This window comes from Dendropsophus ebraccatus, chromosome 6 (assembly GCF_027789765.1).
Source record: "Dendropsophus ebraccatus isolate aDenEbr1 chromosome 6, aDenEbr1.pat, whole genome shotgun sequence".
Classification (NCBI taxonomy): domain Eukaryota; kingdom Metazoa; phylum Chordata; class Amphibia; order Anura; family Hylidae; genus Dendropsophus; species Dendropsophus ebraccatus.
The window spans coordinates 134,139,180-134,160,935 of NC_091459.1; the positions used below are offsets into that span (position 1 = coordinate 134,139,180).

The 21,756-nt window shown below is 45.7% G+C and overlaps 1 protein-coding gene, 1 long non-coding RNA gene and 7 other non-coding genes across 9 annotated transcripts; 8 read left to right on the plus strand and 1 right to left on the minus strand.

The window, feature by feature from the left end:
* The first annotated feature begins 827 nt into the window (after nucleotides 1-827).
* On the plus strand, nucleotides 828-8,548 carry RPS7 (ribosomal protein S7). Its single transcript, XM_069973066.1, has 7 exons — nucleotides 828-929; nucleotides 1,793-1,874; nucleotides 3,476-3,547; nucleotides 4,841-4,984; nucleotides 6,257-6,321; nucleotides 7,139-7,289; nucleotides 8,438-8,548. The coding sequence occupies exons 2-7, from the start codon at nucleotides 1,800-1,802 to the stop codon at nucleotides 8,513-8,515; spliced, it is 585 nt and encodes a 194-aa protein (XP_069829167.1). The 5' UTR covers nucleotides 828-929; nucleotides 1,793-1,799; the 3' UTR covers nucleotides 8,516-8,548.
* On the plus strand, nucleotides 1,483-1,704 carry LOC138796119 (small nucleolar RNA SNORA73 family). Its single transcript, XR_011363728.1, has one exon. It is a non-coding gene; the product is annotated as a small nucleolar RNA SNORA73 family (small nucleolar RNA).
* Nucleotides 3,176-3,397, plus strand: LOC138796121 (small nucleolar RNA SNORA73 family). Its single transcript, XR_011363730.1, has one exon. It is a non-coding gene; the product is annotated as a small nucleolar RNA SNORA73 family (small nucleolar RNA).
* Nucleotides 3,977-4,197, plus strand: LOC138796118 (small nucleolar RNA SNORA73 family). Its single transcript, XR_011363727.1, has one exon. It is a non-coding gene; the product is annotated as a small nucleolar RNA SNORA73 family (small nucleolar RNA).
* LOC138796120 (small nucleolar RNA SNORA73 family) lies at nucleotides 5,155-5,376 on the plus strand. The gene has a single exon (XR_011363729.1). It is a non-coding gene; the product is annotated as a small nucleolar RNA SNORA73 family (small nucleolar RNA).
* On the plus strand, nucleotides 6,522-6,743 carry LOC138796124 (small nucleolar RNA SNORA73 family). The gene has a single exon (XR_011363733.1). It is a non-coding gene; the product is annotated as a small nucleolar RNA SNORA73 family (small nucleolar RNA).
* Nucleotides 8,141-8,362, plus strand: LOC138796122 (small nucleolar RNA SNORA73 family). Its single transcript, XR_011363731.1, has one exon. It is a non-coding gene; the product is annotated as a small nucleolar RNA SNORA73 family (small nucleolar RNA).
* Nucleotides 8,549-11,387: 2,839 nt separating the features above from the next.
* Nucleotides 11,388-16,896, minus strand: LOC138795109 (uncharacterized). Its single transcript, XR_011363571.1, has 3 exons — nucleotides 16,853-16,896; nucleotides 12,438-12,592; nucleotides 11,388-11,817 (listed from the first exon to the last, which is right to left on the minus strand). It is a non-coding gene; the product is annotated as an uncharacterized lncRNA (long non-coding RNA).
* LOC138796123 (small nucleolar RNA SNORA73 family) lies at nucleotides 11,626-11,847 on the plus strand. The gene has a single exon (XR_011363732.1). It is a non-coding gene; the product is annotated as a small nucleolar RNA SNORA73 family (small nucleolar RNA).
* Nucleotides 16,897-21,756: the final 4,860 nt, after the last annotated feature.

Genomic DNA, 21,756 nt, shown 5'->3' on the forward strand with positions numbered 1-21,756 from the left:
CAATTCCCATCATGCCTGGACAGCCGAAGGCTGTCCAGGCATGATGGGAATTGTAGTTTTGCAACAGCTGGAGGGCCAAAGGTTCCCTATCCCTAGCATGGTGGAACAACATAAAGACAATGATCGCCAACCTGTAACAAAACTACAACTCCCAGCATGCCTGAAAAGTTGAAGTCTGTATGGACATGCTGGGGGTTGTAGTTTTTGCAAACTTCCACCATTTCTACGGTATCAAGTCTGGACCCATACAATAGCTGGAAAACCAAAAGTTGGTATTCATTGCCTTAGGGTTCGTTCACACCATGTAGTCTTCTGATTATACAATGCACCATAGAATATGGGCTAAAGGATGTACTTTATGGCATCCAAGATGGTACTGCAGATGAGTCACAATAGAACAGCTTTATATTAGAGAGTTGATCTCCCAGCATGCCTGGTCAGTCTTCCTGGTCATGCTGGGAGCTGTAGTGCAGCAACAGCTGGAGAGGCATATGTTAAAGTGATTCAGTGTCATTATTATTATTATTATTATTATTATTATTATTATTATTATTATTATTATTATTATTATTATCAGGCTCAATACACTATGGGGAAGATTTATCAAACATGGTGTAAAGTAAAACTAGCTCAGTTGCCCCTAGCAACCAATCAGATTCCACTTTTCACTCCTCAAATGAAAGAAGGAATGTGATTGGTTGCTAGGGGCAACTGAGCCAGGTTTACTTTACACCATTTTTAGATAAATCCCCCCCATTAATTTCTCTACTTTCTAATTTTGCCCAAACTCCTCACTTCCGCCAGCTCATGACGTCAGCGCGCAGTGAAAAACGCGCCGCGCGTTTCCCATGATCCTTTTCTGTCAGCCGAGATCTGCGCCGCTCTCGCGGGATCTCGCCCTCTTCCTAGGCCGTCACTGAGACAGGACGGTGAGTGCGGCGAGTCCTCCGGGAGCCAATGTCGCTTTTATTTGTATCTTCCTCTGGTCGGCGGCGCGAAATGGCAGCATATGCCGGCGGTAAAGGCTCCCTTCTTCCCGTAGAGGCGAGGATGGCGCTGCGGAGCGCTGTGTGTGAGGAGGATGGAGCCGGATGGGTTGTGTAGAGTGAATGGAGCGGCCGGTAGCCATGGTGGCTGCGCATGGGGAGATGAGCGAGGTCACGTGGTCTCCTGCTGTAATATACTCTATATAGTGCTGTGTGGATGTGTGTTATAATGGGGGTGTGGGGTCAGGGGGCTGCTGGGCATACATGTGTTATAATGGGGGTGGGTGGTCAGTGGCTGCCGGGTGTGTGTATTATGAGGGTGGGTGGTCGGGGGTCTGCCGGGTGTGTATACATGTGTATCTTTTCATAATAGTCTTGTAATAAGAGGAGTTCTCCTTTAAGGGCTTGCTTGGTTAATATTGGGGTTCACAGTTCTATTTAAAGGGGACTATTACCAGATGAGGGACGAGAGATCCCATTACTAATGATTCTTCACCCAACGTGGATATCCTGTGGGGTCGCTCCCGCAGGCTCTGTCCTTGTGGCGTATGGGAGCGCAGCGTCTTGTGGCGCAGTGACGTACAATCCCGTTCCACGACGTTGGAGATCATGGCTGTCCCTGGTCTTCCGGCCGGTGCGGACGGCGTCCTGTATATTCCTACAACTTCTCTGAGCTCTCGGGCTGTGACTGAGGAGACAAACCATGCAGGATACACTGCTGCGCCGCCATGTGTTACACTGCTGCTGATCTGTGTGTATATATATGTATGTATATAATGTCTTGTATCTTTGTCTGTCCCTTACAGAAAGGCCATGTTCAGCACGAGCGCCAAAATCGTCAAGCCCAATGGCGAAAAGCCAGACGAGTTTGAGTCTGGCATCTCCCAGGTGAGTGTGATAGCTTTGTAATACACATGTAACCAGGGACCTGAGTGATCAGCTAATCTGTGCGGCTTTACCTGCAGAAAACCTCATGGATTAGTGTTCACTGTACTGTAGGTAGGTCATGTGACTAAACATAAGGGGCTGTTCACACTACTGCTTGTGATGAGCTGAGAAATAGACGGTGCTACCCAATCCATCACACCGCTGAGACCAGTGATGCAAACAGTGCTGCTGTCACTTCAAGGGAAGGAATAGTGCTGCATGCTGCACCTTTTGTTGTGTATTAAAGTGTGAACAGAGCCTTATACGTTGGTGGGATAAGTTTTTTTTTCAGAGTAAGACTGGTACTTTCTATTCACTTGCTGCATTGAACAATTAAATTGGTGATCCCTTAAAGGGGTTATCAAGCGCTAACATGGCCACTTTCTTCCACAGACAGCACCGCTCTTGTCTCCAGGTCAGGTGTGGTTTGCAATTAAGCTCTATTCACTTCAATGGAACGGAGTTATAAAACCTTCACCCAAACTGGAGACAGAATCTGTGCTGTCTCTGGAAGAAAGTGGCCATGTTTTTGTAGTACTGGATAACCCCTTTAAGGTGTCACTGGTTTCATTGGCCAATGCAGCAAGTTGGTCACATGGGGAAGTAATTCAGCTGCAGTGTCTGATACCTAAATGCTTGTAGCCTGCAGGCCCTGATACTTCTCACAGCTGAGGGTTTGCTTCAGTTCTATCAAGTCTCTGTAGCACTTGGCATCAAGTCCAGACGACTAGGATTCAGCTTTTGGATATATTTGGTGTTTCTTGCAGTGAACAGATCTTAAAGGGATGTTTCATATACAAATTTAGTGGATATGTCAATTGTCTGATAGTTGTGTGTCCTGCCTCTGAGAACCGCACCTGTTTTGACATCAAGGCCCACTCCCCTGCGGCCATAGGTGGTCAGAATCTAAAAGAGCCAAGAGTGATGGGAGTTGTACAAATAGTGTGTACAGGGGTATCAAAATCAGGCCATCCAGCTGTTTCAGAACTACAACTCCCATCATTCTTGGACAGCTAAAGCTTTAGCTGTCCAGGCATGGTGGGAATTGTAGTTTTGTAAGTCATGGCTTCCTGACCACATGGCCAGGGTGAGACCTGCTCCTATATACAACATGACCTGTGGATATGCCATGAATGTCAGGGTGGGAATAACCCGCTCACCGTGTTGCGGAATAACTCAGGGAAAGTTACATAACACTTATGATTGTTTGATTCCACAAAGCTGCAGATGTCTTTTATTCTATAAACCACTGCATTGATAACCCAACGTGGATATCCTGTGGGGTCGCTCCCGCAGGCTCTGTCCTTGTGGCGTATGGGAGCGCAGCGTCTTGTGGCGCAGTGACGTACAATCCCGTTCCACGCCGTTGGAGATCATGTCTGTCCCTGGTCTTCTGGCCTGTGCGGACGGCGTCCTGTATATTCCTACAACTTCTCCGAGCTCTCGGGCTGTGACGGAGGAGACAAACCATGCAGGATACATGATGGTATTCCTAATGTGTGTTTTACACTTCTGTCATCCACCTTTATTAACTCTCTCCTCTCCCTCCCTCTATTTTCTAGGCTCTTCTGGAGCTGGAGATGAATTCAGACCTTAAAGCTCAACTAAGGGAACTAAACATCACTGCAGCTAAGGTACGAGCCTCATGCTGTAATTGTCATCTGTGCCCCCCATCTAAAGCAATGGCTGGAGTTTGGGGTTATGCAGGACTAGTAAAAGCACCCCTGTCCCCAGGTTGTGTGTAAGCTACAGAACCCTGCACCCAACCTGTGGACAAGAGAAATGCTCTTTCTGGAAGAATGTGGCTGTGTTTCTGTAAGCCTGAATAATCCATGTAATGTGTTCCTGACCTGGGAATAAAGGGCTTCTGAGCAGTAAGCTGTTGGAGGGATTTCATCAATGCTGAAGAGCATACCATTTTGGGGAATACAGATCAATGCTGCCGCAGGCCTTGGTAATATTTGTGTGTGGTGAATGGGCTGTGATGTGTGTTAGTAGGGATATTGACTCTTGGCTTAGTATCCGAATACCACAGTGGTCTGCAGTTGGATATGGTTTTTAACCCAACGTGGATATCCTGTGGGGTCGCTCCCGCAGGCTCTGTCCTTGTGGCGTATGGGAGCGCAGGCCTTGTGGCGCAGTGACGTACAATCCCGTTCCACAACGTTGGAGATCATGTCTGTCCCCGGTCCTCTGGCCGGTGCGGACGGCGTCCTGTATATTCCTACAACTTCTCTGAGCTCTCAAGCTGTGACTGAGGAGACAAACCATGCAGGATACACATCCCTCTTTTTCTATGACAGGTATCCAACTTGTAGTTTTGCAACAGCTGATGGGCCACGATTCCCATAACTGCAAAGCAGAAGTATATAGTGGGGCCTAGCTGCATCTCAACATAGTCACATCATATGGACCAGCAGGCTCTGGATCCCCACATCATTCACACCAGGAACCAGTTGTATTGTACAGCCGGCCTCCAGCTGTAACAAACTAAATCAGGTCACTACTAGAGATGAGCAAACCTCGAGCATGCTTGAGTCCATCCGAACCCGATCGTTCGGTATTTGATTAGCTGGGGCTGCTGAACTTGGATAAAGCTTTAAGGTTGTCTGGAAAACATGGATACAGCCAATGACTATATCCATGTTTTCTACATAGCCTTAGGGCTTTATCCAACTTCAGCAGCCACCGCTAATCTAATGCCGAACGATCTGGTTGGATAGACTCGAGCATGCTCCAGGTTCGCTCATCTCTAGTCACTACACTCACAGCCGTATACCCCCCCCCCCCATCCCCAGCATGCCGCATAAAGTATATTCATTCTGATCAAGTCCAGTTTATATACATCTTGTAACTTTTAGTATGCCTATTAGGCTATATTCTATCTGCGAGAAACCATTGGTGCAGCTATATCTTGTTTCTCGCAGGAAATTGAAGTTGGAGGTGGTAGAAAAGCAATTATCATCTTCGTTCCAGTCCCTCAGCTTAAGACTTTCCAGAAAATCCAAGTCCGATTGGTGCGAGAGCTGGAAAAAAAGTTCAGTGGCAAGCATGTCGTCTTCATTGCTCAGGTAGGTGCCATGCGCTCATAAACTGGCTTATGGGTGACTCTTGTGTCTGCTTGAGTGTTATACATGTAAAACAGTCCTATGCAGGTGGTCGCACTTTAACTAGGTTGTAATCAGCTTTCACACTGCTGCTAAACTGTCCTGTTACCTGGCTTATCCATTGCATTTATATCCCAACGTGGATATCCTGTGGGGTCGCTCCCGCAGGCCCTGTCCTTGTGGCGTATGGGAGCGCAGCGCCTTGTGGCGCAGTGACGTACAATCCCGTTCCACGACGTTGGAGATCATGTCTGTCCCCGGTCCTCTGGCCGGTGCGGACGGCGTCCTGTATATTCCTACAACTTCTCTGAGCTCTCGGGCTGTGATGGAGGAGACAAACCATGCAGGATACATACATTCATACCTGTACATTTGCCTATATCCTTCCTCTTTGTTTTGCTAGCTTCACAACAGGAGGTAAAGCCATATTGGTTTCTAAGTCTGTATGTTATACAGCTACTGAGGAAGTCTATGTGACCGTGTGGCTGTACTACCTCTGGGTTCGCACAACGTTTTTGCAATGTGTTTTTTTTCCATCCATTTTTTGCAAAAAAAAAATGGGTGGAAAAAAAGGATGCCTTTGTGTGTATCCGTTTTTCCATTGTCTTTTATTATAAAAAAAGATTTTTTTTTTTTTACGTGCATATAAAGGCATCCGTTTTTTTCATCCTTTTTTTGCAGAAATGTAGTGTGGACCTAGCTTTAGGCAAAGATAGCTGCTAAAGCTAGGGAACTGGTAAACAGTTTTGGGTGAAACCAAAGACTCATTTTGGTCAAGGCAAAAAAGGTTTTCATGTGGTGTCACTAGGGACACCAGTTTATAGCTTATCTCCATTGACAACTATCTGGCATGTCCGAATCCTCCATGTGCAATCCTACATCTGCCAAGCCTTGCGAAACTGGCTGGTTTGGCTGATACTCCTGTCTTTGGACATCAAGGAGGGTTTTGTTTTTCTATGTGTAGGTAGGCAATGGAGTAAAATTTGGCAGCAGGTTTAACGGCTCAATCTAGAGGAGCTCAGTGGTGAAGTTTATATAAGAAAAAAAGATATATAAATTTTATTTTTAGAATGGGAAAACCCCGTTTTAAGCCAAGTTTTTCTTGTTATCTGTTATTGGTAGCGGAGTCTGGACCTTCTCTAGAAAGGGATCAGTAGAGTCATTATAAAACTTTCTGGAAGTATAATAAAAAGAGTGTTTAATGGTCTTTATTTTAACTCATAATTTCTCTTGTAGAGAAGGATCTTGCCCAAGCCAACAAGGAAAAGCCGCACGAAAAACAAGCAGAAGCGCCCCAGAAGGTAAAGCATGTTAATGCAGTTTGCTTTGGGTAAATGTAACTTGGACATGAACCCATTTGCACGTGCAGTTAGTTTACTCTGGAATCTGTTAGAAAAAAAACAAGATTCCAAACAAAACAGCACATAGGTGCCGCAGATCATGTGGCAGATCTTGGGACAATGTTCTAGTATTTTCTGTACCTGTTCTGTGGCTTTTGGATCCAACGTGGATATCCTGTGGGGTCGCTCCCGCAGGCCCTGTCCTTGTGGCGTATGGGAGCGTAGTGCCTTGTGGCGCAGTGACGTACAATCCCGTTCCACGACGTTGGAAATCATGGCTGTCCCCGGTCTGCTGGCCAGTGCGGACGGTGTCCTGTATATTCCTACAACTTCTCCGAGCTCTCGGGCTGTGACGGTGGAGACAAACCATGCAGGATACACTTGTATGTTTGGGTGGGTTCATACTGAGTAATTCTCGCAGATAATGTCCGGAATTCCGCAGTATGTCCACGCGCACGGCCGCATGCCTTTCCGCCGGCTCCATAGTCACCATTCTATGGGCCGGCGTATTCCGCTATCCGCCATAAGAAGTGAAATGTCACTACTTTTGGCGGATAGCGGAATACGCCGGCCCATAGAGTGGTGTCTATATGGAGGCGACGGAAAGGCGCGCGGACGTTGTCCGCGAGAATTCCGGAGTATGAACCCACCCTTAAATAGGAAGCTGCATTTAAAAGTTCAGTAAAGCAGAAACTATTTGCTTCACTATATTTTGGTGCCTCTTTTTCCTTTCAATACTTTCAATGTAGTAATTAAAGCAATGTATTTTCCAATCTAGCCGTACCCTGACTGCAGTACACGACGCCATCCTTGAAGACTTGGTGTTCCCAAGTGAAATCGTGGGCAAGAGAATCCGTGTGAAGTTGGACGGCAGTCGGCTTATCAAAGTCCATTTGGACAAGGCACAACAGAACAATGTGGAACACAAGGTAGGTTCAGGTTGTCATTGGCTCTTGTAACATCTGGTAGAATGTGTGGTCTTTGGCATTTTCTGTATTTATCGAATACATTGTACTGGCACGAGTGATCCCCTTAAACAATAGTCTCAAGCGTTCCATTAGTTACCATTAGTTATCAGCTGCTGTATGTCCTGCAGGAAGTGGGACTCTTTTCAGCCTGGAGAGCAGAAAATGTTTACTTTGTGGGATTTGCTGCTGCTCTGGACAGTTCCTGACAGACAGAGGTGGCAGCAGAGAGCACTGTTAAACGAGGGGGGGGGAACCTTCACTTCCTGCAGGACATACAGCAGCTGATGAGTGCTGGAAGACCTGAGATTTTTTTAATGGAAGTAATTGCAAATCTCTGGCACTTAATGGCACCAGTTGATTTGAAAGAAAAAATGTTTTTGGTGAACTATCCCTTTAACAGCTTCCTTATTGATTTTTACTTAAGTCTATCACAGGGGTAGGGAACCTTGGCTCTCTAGCTGTTGCAAAACTACTAAAACTATGTGTGGGAAGCCAAAGCCTAATTTAGTTTTGCAGCAGCTGGAGGGCGTTGGATCAGGTATGGGGAACCTTGGGCCCTCCGGCTGTTGCAAAACTACAATTCCCATCATGCCTGGGCAGCCGAAGCTGAAGCTTAAGCTTCGCCTGTCCAGGCATGATGGGGAATTGTAGTTTTGCAACAGCTGGAGGGCCGAAGGTTCCCCATCCCTGCATTAGATGGGTCATCAAATGTCCAAAATCTGTGGGTTCAGCTGACTTGAATCTGTATGTGATCAGCTTTCACACTGCTGCTAAACTGTCCTGTTACCTGGCTTATTCATTGTATTTATATCCCAACGTGGATATCCTGTGGGGTCGCTCCCGCAGGCCCTGTCCTTGTGGCGTATGGGAGCGTAGCGTCTTGTGGCGCAGTGACGTACAATCCCGTTCCACGACGTTGGAGATCATGTCTGTCCCCGGTCCTCTGGCCGGTGCGGACGGCGTCCTGTATATTCCTACAACTTCTCCGAGCTCTCGGGCTGTGACGGTGGAGACAAACCATGCAGGATACATATCATTTTATTTCATTGACGTTTGTTTGTGGTGAGTTCTGGATGATTTTCATTTTCTGTTTTTCTTTTCCTATCAAGGTGGAAACATTTTCTGGTGTCTACAAGAAACTCACAGGAAAAGATGTGGTTTTCGAATTCCCTGAATTCCAGCTGTAAAGTGCAACATGATCCAATAAAAAGTACTTGTTATGTTTGCTTCGGTTTCTTTCTTGCTACAGAATCCCTGGCCGGGGCCGGTTTTATTCCAGTAACTTTGCTGCAGGCTTGATATTGAGGGTATGTTAAAGGGATTGTCCAGCGAAAAACTTTCAAATCAACTGGTGTCAGACGGTTATATAGATTTGTAATTTACCTCTATTAAAAAAAAAAATAATAATAATCTCAAGTCTTCCCATACTTAACTGCTGCTGTATGTCCTGTAGAAAGTTTTTTCAGTCAGACAGTGCTCTCTGCTGACATCTCTGGCTGAGACAGGAACTGTAAAGAGCAGGTGCGGTTTTCTATGCAGATTCATAGAAAACAAAGACAGAGTTCCTGTCTCCACCAGAGAGGTCAGCAGGGAGCAGTGTCAGACTGAAAATAAAACCTTTCCTGCAGAACATACAGCAGCTGAGTAAGTGAAGACAGATTTTTTTAGTCTATATAACTTTCTGACACCAGTGGAATTGAAAGAGATTTTTGCTGGACAACCCCTTTAAGTAACTGTAGGCGGCCCCCTAGAACTGGTTAGATCCCACCTGATATTCAAGCCCCTTTAATTTCAATAGGCTATACACAAAGAACAGCTCCCCTGTTTAGCAGGGGCACTGATGTACTGAAAGTGACTCTGTACCCACAATCTGCAACCCCCCCCCCCCCCCCCCCCCAAGCCACTTGTACCTTCGGATAGCTGCTTTTAATCCAAGATCTGTCCTGGGGTCCATTGGGCAGGTGATGCAGTTATTGTCCTAAAAAACGTTTAAACTGGCAGCCCCGTGCCCAATGGCCAAGGCTTAGATTGTGTATGCATTAGGTTGGCACCACCCCTCCATCCCTCCTCATCATTAGGAATGCCCTAGGCAGGTTGTCTCCTATTCATCAGCTGTGTCAGCACGGCACATGGGCTGGATCGTTAAGGCATCTGTGCAATCTTCAAACCAAAGAATGTTCCAGTGGCATTCCTAATGATGAGGGTGGGGAGGAGGGACAGAGATTGTGCCAGCCTAATGCATACACAATCTAGGCCACGGCCGTTTGGCACAGGGCTGCCAGTTTAAATTGTTTTTTAGGACAATAACTACATCACCTGCCGAACAGACCCCAGGACAGATCTTGGATTAAAAGCAGCTATCTGAAGGTACAGTACAAGTGGTTTGGGGGGGGGGGGTCATTATTGTTAGTACAGAGTTGCTTAAAGCCTCACCTATTTACTTTAATGGGAATCGAAGCAGCAGTACCCTGGTAATTACACAGGGAATTGCTTATGGCTCCATTCTCGCTAGTGCAGGTGCTGACTGGATGTGCACAGGCTATCAGTGTATAAATGTTATATGACTAGACCCGACCCCTTTAACCTCTTAAGGACATAGGACGTACCGGTACGTCCTATGTCCTCATTAGCACTTCAAAGCGGGGCCGCGCGGCGGCCCCGCTTTGAAGTGCCGCGATCCCGGGTGCCGCGTGTAGCCCGGGACCGCCGCTATTAGCGGGCACGGTCCGATCGCCGTGCCCGCTAATTAGCTAATCGGAGGCAGCTGTCAAAGTTGACAGCTGCCTCCGATTACCGGAGGCAACGTTTCCCTGGTGTCTAGTGGGGGAGATCGCTCCTCCGGGACCTTGTCCCGGAGGAGCGATCTCCGTTACTGATGCCGGCCGGGGACGCGTCCAAGATGGCGCCGTCCTCGGCTCGGTACTCGTTTGTTTCCGGCTGCAGCAGCCGAAAGCAAACGAGTGCCGATCTCATGGATCTCTGCAGCATATCTATGCTGCAGAGATCTCTATGAGAGATCCAAGTGTATATACTAGAAGTCCCCCAGGGGGGCTTCTAGTATATGTGTAAAAAAAAAAACAAAACGTGTTGTTAATAGTAAAAATCCCCCTCCCCTAATAAAAGTCTGAATCACCCCCCTTTTCCCAGGTTTTAAATAAAAGTAAACAAATAAATAAATAAATAAACATGTTTGGTATCGCCGCGTGCGTAATCGCCCGAACTATTAATTAATCACATTCCTGATCTCAGACGGTAAACGGCGTCAGCGCAAAAAAATCCCAAAGTGCAAAATTACGCATTTTTGGTCGCATCAAATCCAGAAAAAATGTAATAAAAAGCGATCAAAAAGTCGTATATGCGCAATCAAGGTACCGATAGAAAGATCACATCATGGCGCAAAAAATGACACCTCGCACAGCCCCATAGACCAAAGGATAAAAGCGCTATAAGCCTGGGAATGGAGCGATTTTAAGGAATGTATATTGGTTAACAACGGTTTGAATTTTTTACAGGCCATCAGATACAATATAAGTTATACATGTTATATATCGTTTTAATCGTAACGACTTGAGGAACATGCATAACAAGTCAGTTTTACCCCAGGGCGAATGGCGTAAAAACACATTTCCCCCAAATAAAAGAAATGCGTTTTTTTTTTCAATTTCACCACACTTTGAATTTTTTTCTGGTTTCGCAGTGTACTTTATGCAAAAATTCAGCCTGTAATTGCAAAGTACAATTAGTGACGCAAGAAATAAGGGGTCATGTGGGTTTCTAGGTGAAAAAATGCAAGTGCTATGACCTTTTAAACACAAGGAGGAAAAACCGAAAACGTAAAAACGAAAATGGGCCATGTCCTTAAAGGGTTAAAGGGGTTATCCAGCGCTACAAAAACATGGCCACCTTTCCCCCCTACTGTTGTCTCCAGTTCAGGTGCGGTTTGCAATTAAGCTCCATTTACTTAAATGGAACGGAGTTTCAAAACCCCACCCAATCTGGAGACAACAGTAGGGGGAAAGTGGCCATGTTTTTGTAGCGCTGGATAACCCCTTTAATCATTTGTGACACTCTCCTCCCAAATCAGAAAAGACTTGGATGCTTGAGACCTTCTGCCATTTTTGTAGCCCTTCTTTGCCCTGGCTAATAATGTCTTTTTGTAGGTGATGTCTCCAGGACTGAACACATCTTTGGTATTATTCCTTTTTGTGTGAGTTTTCTAGTTATGAGCTGTTCTGCATTTTGCTGGCCCTTGGGCTGTGTGAGTTTTTGATCAGGTTAATTGAGTGGCTTGTTTTAACCAACGTGGATATCCTGTGGGGTCGCTCCCGCAGGCCCTGTCCTTGTGGCGTATGGGAGCGTAGTGCCTTGTGGCGCAGTGACGTACAATCCCGTTCCATGACGTTGGAGATCATGTCTGTCCCCGGTCCTCTGGCCGGTGCGGACGGCGTCCTGTATATTCCTACAACTTCTCTGAGCTTTCGGGCTGTGACTGAGGAGACAAACCATGCAGGATACATATCATTGTTACACTTTTAGGTTGATAGGGCCTTGTGCATTTTGGCTTATGCCATACCAACTTTCTACAGGTGTCATACAGGCATGAGCTTATATACTTCCTATGCAGTCTGTCTGTGCACTTCTCCCTGCTGGTTCTAAAGATCAGTCAGATGAAACTTCTGACAGGTATATCTCAAAAGAGAAGTTCCATGAAAGTAAAAAAAAAAAAAAAAAACATGGGGTGTGGGAACGTAATGTATATTTACCAGTCCCCACAGCGCCTCTCCTGGGTCTTGTTTATGGCCACTGGCTGGAAATTGGGATAGTTACTGATCAGAGTCTTGCCCCAGTCACTGATTGGCTGAGTGGGCAGTCAATCATCTGGGTACATAACATTGCTGCAGGAGGCTGCTGCCTGTCAGCTGTACCTGGGAGCAGTACTGTATATTTACTTATGGTCCCACACCCCTGCCTTTCTGCTTTCTTTATTTCTTGGGTCTTCTCCTTTAAGATGGCATTTGTTTTAAGGTCTTGTGTACCTTTTTTAAATAGTTTATACCAACAAACTTGGCTGGGAAATGTATGTATACAGTGTGACTGTAGTGGATTTACCTGGTATTGAGCAGTACAGATGTGTATGAGCAGCTTTGAGGGTGTTCTCACAGACAGCAGGTTTGTTGTGGAGCTGACGATTGGTTCTGTACAGCTGGATGGAGCGGCTGCTGCGGACGGTCTCTGGATATCTACAAGCTCCAATCAGAGATCTACTGGGAAAGTATAATGGAAGGTTGTTTAGCTCAGTCAAATTAATTCGCCTAGAATATCAGAATCCGTTAGAATTCCTTTGAAAATTGTAAGCAAGGAAGCAGTGGTGTGCAGAGCCCGGGTGTGCAGTTACTGGCGGCTTCCAGCCTAAGCATGGTCTGGAGCGGCAAGCTGCTTCTCCTGCAGGTCAGAGCGCCACCTGCTAGGCCGCCCACACCAAGGAGATCACCGCCGGGCTGCAATCTTTAAGCACTGGGCAGCCTACTGGGAGTCTGGGGGACACACACCGATGCCCAGCCTCTGGCCCTAGCGCTGTCTGTTACACCCGCATCCCCGCCGCTACTTTCATACGGGGGGGGGGGGGGGGGGGGGAAGAGTCTGGAGGAGGCCAATTGTCCAGGCCACCGCACAGTCCCCGGTCTCAGCTCTAAGGTGTGAGTGACTGGTGCTGTGTACATAGAGGACTATACATGTGTGTGTGTGTGTGTGTGTGTGTATATGTATATATAGATAGATAGATAGAGAGAGCGGGAGAGTGTGCACTGTGGTCTTGCTCTATAAGGCGTGTGCACTGTGCTCATAAAATATATACGTATATGTATACACAGTGCATATATACAGTATATATTTTACCGACTTAATTTGCCCAGAAGGTTAGAATCGATTTAGATTTTTTGTGAAAATTATAAATTCTATTTTCACAAAAAATCATTGTGGGTGGAGCAGCATGGAGTGTTGGGTGGCCAGGCTGGAGGTGCAGGTCAAGCGTGCGGCGATGTGTGGAGTGGCGGGCTGGAGGTGAGGTGCAGGTTGGTTGGGCAGTCCGCCTAACAGCCGCAACTGACCTCCCCTAGCTATACATATCGCGTCCCGCTCCCCTCCCGGCATCACATGCTGGTCCCCAGTCTATGGAGTGGTGATGGCGTCGCTGCTTGTCCAGGAGCTGTACAGCGGGTTCTGCACCCTCCGATCCCGCTGTACAGCTCCAGTAATGGCAGCGACACTATCACCACTACAGTCCCTGAGCCTCCTCCAGGGACCTGCATGTGTGCTGGGAGGGGAGGAAGAGGGCTTTGTGCACTCCTGTCCCAGTCCCTCTTCAGTCAATTCCAACTGTCCCAGTCCCCCTTGGTCACCCCTAGTTTGCCCCAGCCACCTCTCATCTATACCTGTATTACTACACCCCTCATCTTTACTACTAATACACCCCTCATTTATACCTGTACTACTACTAATCCCCCCTCATCTGTATTACTAATACACCTCTCATCTATACCTGCACTACTTCACCCCTTATCCACTTTACCTCCACTACTACATCCTACCAAGATGGAGGCACAAAGAGGATCTCCTATGTTATATGGGGGTACAGAGGGGGCTTGTCTACTACATGGGCGCACTGTTACAGTGGGAAGCAATCCAGTTGTCTCGAACGTCATTAAAATAGTATCTGATACTGCAGGGAGAAAAATGTTCTGTTATTTAGCCATCTCGCCCAGTGTGTGTGTGTAGACTCTGTATTGTCTCCTCCATGTACACTGCTTGGGCTGTTTATACAGTCACTCTACTAACACAGGGGGATAATGCAGGGAAGAGTAGGGATAGGTACAGATAGTGATATTTAGCAAAAAAAAAAAAAAAAATTTAAATCGAGAATTGTCCATAACATTAATTTTTTTTTTTTTTTTTGCTGCTATATCTCTCAGCCCTAGTCTCATTCTTATGGTGCTAGGGAGATGCTGGTCGGTTAGTGGTCGGAGTGGTGAATTCAGCTATTGGCAGTCACAAGCCTGAACATTTGCTTTTATATTTAATATTTATCAGCTGAACGGGGTGGACACAGCTGCTTCTGAAGAGTTAAAGGGAGTCTCCAGTCCTCAAGGGCCACCAACAGATCATGTATTGGGGTATGAGCACACTATGGAATTTGGGCAGAAATTTCAAGCGGAATCCACATGGCAGTCTCAGCTTGAAGTTTGGCCTGTCCATAGACTCAATGATATTTTGAAGCTCAGTCCGACCATAGAATTGACTTGTCAATTCTTTGTGCAGATAGCGGATTGAGCTTCAGAATATCATTGAGTCTATGGTACAGGTGGAACTTCAAGCAGAGACCGACACGAGGACTCTGCTTGAAATTTTTGGATACACATAGGGTTTGCCTATATGCCAGTACTCATATAATATACAGCTCCAGTGTGGCCAAAACCAAGATGTGAACAGTCCTAATATGCTCTTATGTCCACAACAATGTTATCACAGATCCTTAAAGTGTACCTGCTCAGATCAGAAAATAAAGCTGGGTACTCTCCGGCCGGCCACACAGTCCGTCAATATTCTCCATGAAAAAATATTGACAGAATGAGTGGCGGGTCGGGGACTGGGTTTCAGCAGTGAAACCCGCTGTGATCACTATCTTTTGACATGTCTGATTATATATTAGAAGATATTTTTAGTGATAGTGTCCATTTAAGTCTCGTGTTTTGAGATGGAACCTTCATGAAAGTGCGTCCGGCCAGTATCCTCCTTCACAACTTTTCCTTATTCTCACCTTCACCTCACATACAATTCCATGTAAGTTTGTAGATCTGTGCTTGTTTACTGAGTCACGGCTTGCCCATCTTGCCTGGAGGATTGCACCAATGATCTCTGGATTGTGTGTGGATTTGGCCGTGTATTCCCTTAAAGTGACTCTGTACCCACAATCTGACCCCCCCCCCCCCAAAAAAAAAAACACTTGTACTTTCGGATAGCTGCTTTTAATCCAAGATCTGTCCTGGGGTCCGTTCGGCAGGTGATGCAGTTATTGTCCTAAAAAACAACTTTTAAACTTGCAGCCCCGTGCCCAACGGGAGTATCTGTGCCCTAACGTTGCACCACCCCTCCTTCGCTCCTCCCCACCCTCTTCATCATTAGGAATGCCACTGGAACGTTTTCTCCTGTCTGAACATTGCACAGGTGCCTCAACCATCCAGCCCATGTACCGTGCTGACGCAGGTGATGAATAGGAGACAATCTGTCTGGAGTATTCCTAATGATGAGGAGGGTGGGGAGGAGGGACAGAGAGGGTGTGCCAGCTTAATGCATACACAATCTAGGCCACGGCCGTTGGGCACAGGGCTGCCAGTTTAAAAGTTGTTTTTTAGGACAATAACTGCATCACCTGCCGAACGGACCCCAGAACAGATCTTGGATTAAAAGCAGCTTTCCAAAGGTACAAGCGATTGGGGGGGGGGGGTCACATTGTGGGTACAGAGTCACTTTAACGTATTAAGAGTTGCACCCAACAAAGGAGAGTTTTTTAAAGAGACTCTGTCAGTAGGTTTAGGCTGTCCTTTCTCAGGGTAGCCTACACTAGTGACAGAGGCTAAATAGAATGATGTATCACTTACATTATGTGCAGCTGATCCAGAGATCTCCTCCTGAATACCATGGACAATGAGTAGCCCTCTCCATTATGTGCATGAGCTCAAAAGTCCTGGATATTCATTAGCACCAGCAAACTCCACCCACCAGCTGCTGATTGGCAGTTATGTATCCATGCTGTGTATAGGCAGTCATCTGTCAATCAGCGGCTGGGGGAAGAGGTGTGGTAAGAACCCCATTCTCCTGCATATTAGAAGAACGGCTGAACAGAATTATGTAAGTAATACACCGATCTGTTCAGCATTTCTGTCACCAGTTTATGCTGCCCTCATTTAAGGTGGAATAAACCTAGTGACAGATTCCATTTCCATAGAAAACCCTGTGAGAAGAAAAGAAAAAGGCTTAAAGGGGTTGTCCACTGAAAGTCTTTTTCTTTCAAATCAGCTGGTGTCAAAAAGTTATATAGATTTGTATTTTACTTCTATTAAAAAATCTCAAAGCTTCTCATACTTATCAGCTGCTGTATGTCCTGCAGGAAATGTTTTATTTTCAGTCTGACACAGGGCTCTCTGGCTCTGGCTGTCAGGAACTGCCCAGAGCAGGAGAGGTTTTCTATGGGCCAAAGATGTCAGCATAGAGTACTGTGTCAGACTGGAAATAAAACAACACTTCCTGCAGGACATACAGCAGCTGATAAGTATAGGAAGACTTGAGATTTTTTTTTTATATAAAAGTAAATTACAAATCTATATAACTTTCTGATATCAGTTGATTTGAAAGACAAAGGTTTTCACTGGAGTACCCCTTTAAACGGTAAACTTGAGTCCCATTTCTTTCTTATAAAAACAAGCATATTTTTAGGTTTCGAAATACACTGAATACAAATGCGACAATACTTTTTAGTAGCAGAATATCCTTAGACCTCAGGTGTGAAACTCACGGCCCTCCAACTGCTGCAAAATTACAGTTGACATCATGCCTGGACAGCCAAAGCATGATGGGTATTGTAGTTTTGTAACCGCTGGAGGGCCGTGAGTTTGATACCCCTGCCTACCTAATGATATAGTCCAGGGAACTACTACTCCCATCATGCCTGGTATAGAGCTTTAGCTTTGGCTGTCCAGGCATAATGGGAGTTGTAGTTTTGCAACAGCTGGAGAGCCAAGGTTCCCTACCCCTAATATTGTAGAACACCCCCATTCCCCCTATTACTGCACTGAGCAGCGGTTTCATCCAGGATGTTAGATAAGCTGACTGACAATCCTAGTAGAAGCTGTAATACACACCATACCTGTAGTCGCTCACCTTTGTCCAGAAACTGATATAATGGAGAAATAACAGGATTATAAAAAAAAACAAACAAAAAAAACATTTTTTTATTTTTAGAAGGTAATGTTTTTGTTCCTTTTGCCAGCATCAACCAAAGGAAAGCTGCAGAGGCCCATACTGCCATCTAGTGGTAAGAAACGTATCTGACGCTACAGGAATAAGGTCCAAAATATTAGAATTCCTCCTAAACCTTAGCACTTTGGTCGTAACGTTATAATAAGCGATATAATTCTATTCAGTAATGAAGAGGAGTGCTTAATGCTTATGATGTAATCTTGGCATGGCAGACCAAATAGATAAACCACCACCCACACAATGCTTCATAGTCCCTTTTGTCGTACCAAGTGTTTTTTTTTTTTTCCCCCAACATCTTCTGTTTCTGGTTAAATATATCACTAGTACAGGGGTAGGGAACCTTGGCTCTCCAGCTGTTGCTAAACTACATCTCCCATCATGCCTGGACAGCCAAAGCTAATGCATGATGGGAGTTGTAGTTTTGCAACAGCTGGAGGGCCAAGGTTTCCTGCCCCTCCTCCTCTACAGCTGATCGGTGGGGGAGTGCTGGGAGTCAGACCCCAACTGATCTAATATTGATGGCTGATCAGTTTTAAAAGGCAGAATTACTAACCCCTTTCATAAACTTCTTCAACAGAAAAAAATATTTACTTTTTGAAAAAAATATTTAACCCTTTGAGGACTAGGCCCAAAATGACCCAGTGGACTGCGCAAATTTTGATCTTAGTGTTTTCGTTTTTCCCTCCTCCCCTTCTAAGAGCTCTAGCACTCTCAGTTTTCTATCTACAAGCCATGTAAGTGCTTATTTGTTACAGGAATAGTTGTACTGTGTAATGGCGTCATTCATTTTACCATAACATGTATGATGGAATTCCAAATATATTATTTATGAAGATATAAATTGGTGAAATCGTAAAAAAAAATGCAATATGGTAACGTTTGGGGGGTTCCTGTGTCTACGTAATGCACTATATGGTAAAAGCGACATGATATTATTACTCTATAGGTCAGTCTGAACACAACCATATGCAGGTTACACAGATTCTCTAATGTTATATATGTATTTTTTTATGAAATCCTTTTTTTTGGCAATTAAATATTAATAAAATGGGCTTATTGTGACGCTTATAACAGTTTTATTTTTTCACCTACGGGGCTGTATGGGGTGTAATTTTTTCCACCATGATCTCTAGTTTTTATTAATACCATATTTGTGAAGATCGGACGTTTTGATCACTTTTTATTGATTTTTTAAAATATATAATGTAACATAAAATGGGTAATCCGCGCACTTTTTTCCCTCTTTTCGTGTACGCCGTTCACCGATCACAATGACCCTTGTTATATTTTAATAGATCGGACAATTACGCACGCTACGGTATATTATATGTTTATCTATTTATTTATTTTTATATGTTTTATTTATATAATGGGATAGGGGGGGGGTTATTTCAACTTTTATTGGGGGAGGGGTTTTGGGGTAGTGTAATAGTGTTTTGAACTTTTTTTTTTTACACATTTGAAGTCCCTTTGGGGGACTTTTACATTCACTAGTTTGATTTCTACACTGATTGATCTCTACACATTGATCAGTGTTATCGGCGCTCTGCTCATTGAGCCTACCTGTGCAGGCTCAGTGTAGCAGATCGCCGATCGGACCGCACGGAGGCAGGTAAGAGACCTCCGGGGGTCGGTTTCAACGATCAGTAAGTGACAGGGGACTTCCCCTGTCACTTACACTTAAACGCCGCGGTCGCGCCGCTCACTGCAGCCGGCCCCCACCTCCTATGAAGCGCGCTCCGCTCCGGAGCGCGCTTCATAGCGGGAGAACCACCCAGGACGTACAGTTACGTCCAGGGTCGTCTGGTGACAGGCTTTCATGACGTAACCCTACGTCCTGGGTCGTCTAGGGGTTAAAGTGTCACTGTTGTTTACATTATTTTTTTTTCAGAAATCAATAGTACAGGCGATTTTAAGAAACTTTGTAATTGGGTTTATTAGCCGAAAAATGCATTTTAATCATAAAAAAGCAGTTTGAAGTTCTCCCCCCTGTCTTCATGGTTCTCTTATGGAGAGGGGAATGGTGGAGGGAGATGAGGCACCAAAACAGGGCAACAAAGAGTTAATTTAAAGCTACATCACCGGGCTATCTCCTCTGAACTCAGCACTGACCTCTCTGACCTCTGAATAGGTCTTGCTGTGTAATCCTTTGTCAGGGCCGGCTCCAGGATTTTGTGGGCCCTTGGTCGAGAGAGCCTCAGTGGGCCTCTTTGTATAGCAAATTATGTGGCATCATTGTTAGAGGGTCTCGGGTCTCTCTCTCTCGATTCTCTATATAAGTGTGAATATATCTCCTCATTCTGTGTAGGTATACAGCAGTGTAATTATATACTTATTATCCCCCCTCCTGTATGAGTGTTGATATATCTATCTCTTGAGCATATATATACATACTCATACAGGAGGATAATAAGTATATAATACACTGCTGTATACCTACACAGAATGGAGAGATATATACATACTCATACAGGAGGATAATAAGTATATAATACACTGCTGTATACCTACACAGAATGGAGAGATATATACATACTCATACAGGAGGATAATAAGCATATAATACACTGCTGTATACCTACACAAAATGGAGATATATATACATACTCATACAGGAGGATAATAAGTATATAATACACTGCTGTATACCTACACAGAATGGGGAGATATATACACACTCATACAGAAGGAGGATAATAAGTATATAATACACTGCTGATCCCCTACACAGAATGGAGAGATGCTGTGAAGGGTCCCAGCATACAGGTCAAATAAAGTTTGACAAAATACCGGGAAATAAAAAACGTAATTCAGTAACTCACAGGTGACGTCTTCTTTGATCTGAGGGGATCGCTCTCCGTTTTCTCTCCATCTGGCCCAGACCTCCATGATGATTTCTTGCAGCTACAATTCTTCCCTTCAGAACCTGTCAGACAAACCATCTTAGGCTCCGCACATTTCCAGCAACTTCCTTCCCACCCATAGGCTCCCATACAGTAGTAATTCTGCTGCTTGGTGTTATGTGCAGTAAAGTAAGGAGGTTTGTGGGTCCCGTATGTAGGATCCCGTGCTATGTCCCCAATATAGTAATAATGTCCTCATGCTGTGCCCCCCATATAGTAAAAATGTCCTTTGTCCCCATAGTAATGTCCCCTGCTGATCCCCCATAGTAATGTCCCCTGCTGATCCCCCATAGTAATGTCCCCTGCTGATCCCCCCATAGTAATGTCCCCTGCTGATCCCCCCATAGTAATGTCCCCTGCTGATCCCCCCATAGTAATGCCCGTGCTGATCCCCCATAGTAATGTCCCCTGCTGATCCCCCCATAGTACTGCCCCTGCTGACCCCCCCATAGTAATGTCCCTGCTGATCCCCCCATAGTAATGTCCCTGCCGACCCCCCCATAGTAATGTCCCTGCTGATACCCCATAGTAATGTCCCCTGCTGATCCCCCATAGTAATTTCCCCTGCTGATCCCCCCATAGTAATGTCCCCTGCTGATCCCCCCATAGTAATGTCCCCTGCTGATCCCCCCATAGTAATGCCCCTGCTGATCCCCCATAGTAATGTCCCCTGCTGATCCCCCCATAGTAATGCCCCTGCAGACCCCCCCATAGTAATGTCCCTGCTGATCCCCCCATAGTAATGTCCCTGCTGACCCCCCCATAGTAATATCCCCTGCTGATCCTACATAGTAATGTCCCCTGCTGATCCCCCCATAGTAATGCCCCTGCTGACCCCCCCCCCATAGTAATGTCCCCTGCTGATCCCCCCATAGTAATGCCCCCTGCTGATCCCCCATAGTAACACAAACAAACAAAAAGGCATACTCACCTAATCCGGCCAGGGGACGGGTCTTCCCTCTTCTAGCTCACCTCTCCCTTCTGTGCGCCAGGGGGATGGATCATCCGGCAGGCGCAATGACATCATCGCTCTGCCCTGCTGGGGAGATCCCATGATCCATCCAGCACTGCGGAGGGAGGCCCAGCTCAGGACGTCATGGAGGGGGAGAGTCCCCCTTTGGCTTCTCCTATGGTCTTCTGTTTCTGTGTGCATGAATTATGTCACTGGGGGAAGGTAGCGGCCTCTTCAGGCTGCCTCTGGCCATAGCAGACAATGGCAAGGTTGGGAGCCAATGGCTCCTGGCTGTTCAATCATAGCGCCTTATTTAACTGTATGTGCTCCTTTGTTATGAATTGCGCCCTGTGACCTGCAGCTCCATTCATTCTCTATGGAGCTGCTGGAAACAGACGAGTGCTATACTTGCCTCTCTCCAGTGGCTCCATATTTATCAAACTGGTGTAAAAGTAGAATTGTCTTAGTTGCCCCTAGCAACCAATCAGATTCCACCTTTAATTTTTTAACGTATTTGAGAGGAATGAAAAGTGGAATCTGA

Coding starts and splice junctions, on each gene's coding strand:
- RPS7 (XM_069973066.1), top strand. CDS start 1,800: ATGTTCAGCACGAGCGCCAAAATCGTCAAGCCCAATGGCGAAAAGCCA. Junction 4,985..6,256: donor ATGTCGTCTTCATTGCTCAG/GTAGGTGCCATG, acceptor TTTCTCTTGTAG/AGAAGGATCTTGCCCAAGCC. Junction 7,290..8,437: donor AGAACAATGTGGAACACAAG/GTAGGTTCAGGT, acceptor TTTCCTATCAAG/GTGGAAACATTTTCTGGTGT.